We start from the raw sequence: 6,460 nt of genomic DNA, 5'->3' as shown, positions 1-6,460 counted from the left end.
ATATCAGCAAAAAGTGGCAGTGTTACAGAGAGAGACATCACTAATGACTGAGCATTTATCACAAAAACCACTTCGCACAAAGGATTAGAAAGATGTAAATAAATATCTGACGGAGTTGAAGACTTGTTGGGTGTTGTAACCATCCCTTACCGAAATTAGGCTACCTTGTCAAATCCTTCCTCTAACTTTATGGGTGTTTTTTTTAAACGGAAGAAGTCTTATTTGACCGTAAATATACTTTGCACAATATACTGAAAGTGGCGACTATACTGTGTTAAAGCGGTCAGAAAACTGTCAACATATTTATGAAAGTTACAAACACGCATTGTGTAAAAACTTCGCATCCAGATGAACTCGACGTTGAAGGCAACAGGAAAAGTGAACGAAAGATGAAAACAGTAATTGTAAGTTGTAACCAGATGTGTGGTATATCTGGAGCGTTCAATGATCGGTCAGTAATTTGGATTCCTCGTCTGTTTTCATTATTTAGGTAGGGGCAAGGGGAACAAAACATAGAGTTTGCTCTCCATTTCGAGTTATGTTTCCAACTTGAAATACACAAAAAGAAACTAAACACTCTAAAATCGACATTTTTTCACGACTGACCGTCAATCCATTGGCTCCTTCGCAGCCCGTTTTCAAAGCGCAGAATCTGTTAAGTTCTTCCAGCTGAGGAGAACAGTGTGCACCTTTGGCGGAGAATCGGTACAGTAAGATCCCCTGTGCGTTTCTGAACAGGCGCACAGTACATGGAAATACTGCCATAGCTGGAAGAAGTAAAATTACAGCTGAACATCAAAACAGGGATTGAATAAATGAGAAATAAAACAAAGTATTCTACTGCTACGCGAAGATGTGTCACTCGCGCCGCAAGTTTTTGCGCATTCGCGGCCAGCTGCAGTGCCACGCCCCTGGGTTGCTGATGGTTCCTGAAAGATTTATTTCCGATTTCCAATTTCGGTATGGACCAGAACGTAAGAAAGGCAATTTATTCAACGCGATCTGCGTTTGAGTTACTATTTATTTATTTTTGTCTTTGCTGATTCGGTGAGGATATTTTTTTCCAGCAATATAATTTTTTTTTTTAATGAGTATAATCAATTTGATCGAATGTCACTGGAACAATTGGTTAAACTACTTATGTTAGTACCCGTTCCTTTGTTAATCGAAAGCAAATATTTTGTGAGGCAGTACGGTTTTAATCTTAAACGCTCACAGTCTGAAAACATTACGCGCATTACAAGAAATGTCACTGAAATAATGTAAACTAATGGGCTATGCGTATAGCTGGCCAGCCATCCGACCTGCCCATGAGAACACATTTGTATCAGAGTAGTTCGCTGCGAACGCGCTTGGGCGGAAGGCCACCAAGATGGATTGACACATCTTGGCGCAGCAGTAGAATATATTTGGAAATCGTAAGTGGAGTTAAAAAATAGTGCCCTTAGAGTTTGTTTGTTTTTGAAAATGCATGCCTTCCTTGATTACTTGTGGGCCCACCAACAAACAAAAAACAAACAAACAAAAAACACATCGACTCTTGCCATCTTCATGTTGAAAAGACAATGCCTTACTGAGCTAATTTATTTTCATTCTTGCATTATTACTTATATGTCCGTCCGTTAAATATTCTGTTAGATCGACGCACTTGTGGGTGTTTTGTTTTCTCTATACTTGAACGTTTCGTAAACTAACTTTGTTGTTATTGTGTTGTTGGTTTTTCTTTGTATTAATTGCGGAACAGCAATACAAATAAACAAGAATAGTAAGGTATTATTTTCTAATACCTTTGTTTTTGTATATATATATATATATAGTTTACTAGATGATTACCCGCTTCGCCGGGTACCGGCTTCGCCGGGAGGAAGTAGAGCCGAATACCAGGCTGCGCCTAGGAACGCCGGCTTCGCCGGCACACGAAGAAAAGGAGATAAACGCGCAAAACACTGGAGACCTTCTAAAAATAGTAACGTGCAGTGACCTTCTAAAAATAGTAACGGAATGGGAATATCCGCGCGCCATACGAAGGAAGGGAGGTAAACGCTGAAAACACTGGAGAAGATAAGGAAGAGTTACTGGTAGTGGATCCAGACCAAAAAAACAAAATCGGTTCAGCGCTGCGCGCTGAGAGCACGTGTTGAAATATCTCATCGACCAGATTGTGTCCCGGGTGTACCTGAATATGGCCACCAAATTTGAAACAGATCCATCGAGAACCTTGGCCGCGCATCGCGAACAGACACACACACAGACACGAGTCGTATATATATATAGATAGATATGCATATGTATGCATATTTTGTTTTTTGGTTCAAAGACCAATCTGTTAAAGGCATATGTACTCGATGACTATACACGCTAATTGCTTTACCAACAGCTGGAGACATGCTAAATTAAGTTCCCTGCAAAATATTGTGGTCTAGGACCCCTTCAATGTTGAGATATGTTAATTTTCATTTTGATCTGGATCGTCCTATTTATAGATTTGGCAACACATGTAACGTTGATGCAAGGGAGCTAACACCGCGGCTTTGTTGACATCCTCACTTTTTCAGAGGCTAGAACAAGCTGTAATGCATGTATTATGGTCCGCGCATGGTGACATATCGTCATTATATGGTCTTATGGTGCGTTTGACATCGATTATGGGCAAACTACACTTTGTAAACACGGGAGCGCGTACATATGCCTTTAAAGTCTCGCCGCAAGATATTGTGTGTATGTTTGTTTCTCCTTTAAGGGTCACCACCATAAGCTTGGGCTTGTTGTTGATCCTTAACATGTATTATTATGCTTTATCCATAAATTGTTGAATAAACACTATTTAAAGGCACAGTAAGCCTCCCGTAAACCATCACAGATACGGTCAGGCTTTTACACACAGTACAAACACCCTTCCATGTGAACGCTCACCAAACGGGAACATCCTAGGTGGCCTACGTAAAGAGCGAGCAATTTTCAAAGAATTAATTTTTACTTGGTTTATCTTACCCCTGAGCCAACGTGAACCCGTGTGTTCCAGTTTCCCTTTTTATATTTAGTCAAGTTTTGACTAAATATTTTAACATCGAGGGGGAATCGAAACGAGGGTCGTGGTGTATGTGCGTGTGTGCGTGTGTGCGTGTGTGTGTGTGTGTGTGTGTGTGTAGAGCGATTCAGACTAAACTACTGGACCGATCTTTATGAAATTTGACATGAGAGTTCCTGGGTATGAAATCCCCGAACGTTTTTTTCATTTTTTTGATAAATGTCTTTGATGACGTCATATCCGGCTTTTCGTGAAAGTTGAGGCGGCACTGTCACGCCCTCATTTTTTAACCAAATTGGTTCAAATTTTGGTCAAGTAATCTTCGACGAAGCCCGGACTTCGGTATTGCATTTCAGCGTGGTGGCTTAAAAATTAATTAATGACTTTGGTCATTAAAAATCGGAAAATTGTAAAAAAAAAAAAAATATTTATAAAACGATCCAAATTTACGTTTATCTTATTCTCCATCATTTGCTGATTCCAAAAACATATAAATATGTTATATTCGGATTAAAAACAAGCTCTGAAAATTAAATATATAAAAATTATTATCAAAATTGAATTGTCCAAATCAATTTAAAAACACTTTCATCTTATTCCTTGTCGGTTCCTGATTCCAAAAACATATAGATATGATATGTTTGGATTAAAAACACGCTCAGAAAGTTAAAACAAAGAGAGGTACAGAAAAGCGTGCTATCCTTCTTAGCGCAACTACTACCCCGCTCTTCTTGTCAATTTCACTGCCTTTGCCATGAGCGGTGGCCTGACGATGCTACGAGTAAAAATTTAATGGCATTGCGTTCAGTTTCATTCTGTGAGTTCGACAGCTACTTGACTAAATATTGTATTTTCGCCTTACGCGACTTGTTCACATTGTAGTCGTCAGTTAGTCATTTGAATGCGAAACGATGTGAGCTTATTTACAATAGCACGTTTTTATGCACGAAACAAACGGCTGTGGTTCACAAGAACTCTAGCGATGGCTTTTGACTGTTGAGAGGAACGGCGATATGCACTGATAAACCGTCGTCTGCTACGACCCTTGCGTGACCCTGCTTCCGCGCTTTTCTTTTTTCAAACTTTCACAACTTCGAATTGTACTGATCTTGTCTTGATGAAAAAAGAATTCTTTTATGATTAAAGAATGTTTGTGTAACAAGCTGTCAATTTATTATTTAGATTTTAAAAGTTAGGTCTAGCGCAAAAACGCACCACGGTCTAAAAACATTTTGATAATCATCGATTCACGGCTATCGCCAGTTTACATCGATAGAATGAGACCCGAAGGGAAGTAACTCATGTTTAACCTGAGTTCAGGATGGGTCCAAAAAGTGTTCGAGACAATCTGCAAAATTAATTCTTTAAAAATTGCTCGCTCTTTACGTAGGGCACCTAGGATGTTCCCGTTTGGTGAGCGTTCAAATGGAAGGGTGTTTGTACTGTGTGTAAAAGCCTGACAGTATCTGTGATGGTTTACGGGAGGCTTACTGTCCGTGCGTGATTTCCGGTATCATAACAGCCGTTCAGCACCAAAACGAGGCGCCATTGTTGTTGGACCAAGTCCACGAAAATAAATTCTTTGAAAATTTCTCACACTCGACAGAAAGCAGCCAGGATGTTTCCGTTCGGTGAGCGTTCAAATGGAAGTATGCTGTATGTAGACGCTCGGGGAGCTCTGTGATGGTTTACGGGAGGCTTACTGTGCCTTTAAACCAAGATACTAGAACGTTTTGATTTTAACAAAACGTGACGTTCGCTAGTAAATCGACCGAATGGTCTTTATTGTGGATAGGCAAACAAATAAATCGCGTTCAGACGCTGGCAAGATGGTAATGCAGGAGTGGACCATAAAAAAGACGAAATCAATGACATTAGCAGTTTTACTTGATTTTGGATTGTTAAACAGCAGGCACATTTCATAACACTCTAGTTGTGAAAAAAACAACCAAGAAAGGTAAGTTGTTGGAACGTTTGTTATTGACAAAACGATACGTTACAATCACAAATATATCGACCCAACGGTCTTTTAAGTGAACAGACAAACAATTAGTGACAAAAACTCAGCTTGATTGGATTTTCGGCCGCTCGCCAGGAAGGCATAAGCGAATGAATGATTATATATGACGAAATTAATTACGTAGTGAAAGGGAATGTTCTAGTTGTGGTTTTTAATAAGCGCGAAGAGTAGAGTTAAACATCCTTTACTCTTATACTATAAATCCCAAGATTTATTAATTACAGTGCGATGGTTTTGAATCAATAACCAATTCATTTGCGTGCTTACCACAGTATAAGTAAACCATCGTCTGGCGTGGGTCATAAACCTCTTCCTGGTTCTGAACACACAAGAAGAAAAGAATACAATTTTAAGTTAAATGAAATCCACTTAGGGTATATTCAATTGCAAATAAATGCATGTATTCTTGTTAAGTTTCCATTTTTCCCACACTGCGTTTGCTGGTTAGAATATGAATAACGTAATCTTCATCTAGATACGAATAGACTTACATTTAAATCATGTGTTGATGACTGGTAGTGCAATGTTTGAAACGAGCAACAGTTCTTTGACTTTCTTTTGATTCTTAGTTATATTCAGTAAAACTGACAGCTATGTATAAACCCCATACTCGAATAGAAATGATGTTCACATCATGAACTCAGTTGAGATTTTGCTTTTTGTGTTTGTATGTTTTTCTTTCTTTTACATATATGTTGTTATTTAAGAAAGCAGAAGGCTGAAATAGTCCCAGTGCTTCTAGACCACAGGCCTAACATACATTGTTCCATGCTTACCAGGTTGACGCCATCCATGAGTTGATAGACAGTCTCCAGTGCTCGGGTCAACACTGTCTCCTCCAAGGAACCCTCCGTGCAGCCTTTTGCCTCGTAGCGCTGTCCCAGGTCTCGCAACACCAGCACCAGCTTTTTTGCCGCACTGAAATCGAAGCGCTCGTGGCCGATCTCTTTTTCTGCTCTTGTGACAAAAGGCTCGATGGCTTCCGAGAAGTCTTCATGTAAGTCACCTTCAAAGAGTACCACTGCTCTTTGCGCATCGCCGGAGTTTTCGATGGACTCTGGAGTGTCGGACTCGCGGACAGATGTGCTTTCACTGCTGTCTTCCGATGTCGTCTGCTGGTCGTCAGCCGATGGTGGGGATTCTCTCCCTTTCTCCATGGTGTTGGTGTCTTCAGGTTTCGAGGCGCTGATGAAACAAATCACCTATATACTCTTCGGTATTATTTAAAGCGATGTTGAACTAGATGCTTACTTACGACAGTATTATAAAAAAAAACAGATCAGAGAATCAATTAACAAAGTGCTTCCAAGCGTGAACATCAACATACCAACAGTTCCCATGACTGATTTTGTTTCTTTGTAAAGCAGTATTTTAATTATGTGTAAGGACGTACTGTCTTTAATTTGCCCATG

The 6,460-nt window shown here is 39.7% G+C and overlaps 1 protein-coding gene across 1 annotated transcript; it reads right to left on the bottom strand.

Moving 5' to 3' along the window:
• Positions 1–606: 606 nt before the first annotated feature.
• Positions 607–6,233, bottom strand: LOC138956861 (uncharacterized; the record flags this gene model as incomplete). Its single annotated transcript, XM_070328085.1, is given in 3 exon segments — positions 607–767; positions 5,316–5,367; positions 5,825–6,233. Coding segments are annotated over 3 exon segments (622 nt in total), but the record flags the coding sequence as incomplete, so codon positions are not given.
• Positions 6,234–6,460: the final 227 nt, after the last annotated feature.

Source organism: Littorina saxatilis, unplaced genomic scaffold (assembly GCF_037325665.1).
Source record: "Littorina saxatilis isolate snail1 unplaced genomic scaffold, US_GU_Lsax_2.0 scaffold_2749, whole genome shotgun sequence".
NCBI classification, from domain to species: domain Eukaryota; kingdom Metazoa; phylum Mollusca; class Gastropoda; order Littorinimorpha; family Littorinidae; genus Littorina; species Littorina saxatilis.
This window is presented reverse-complemented; position numbering and strand designations above follow the sequence as displayed.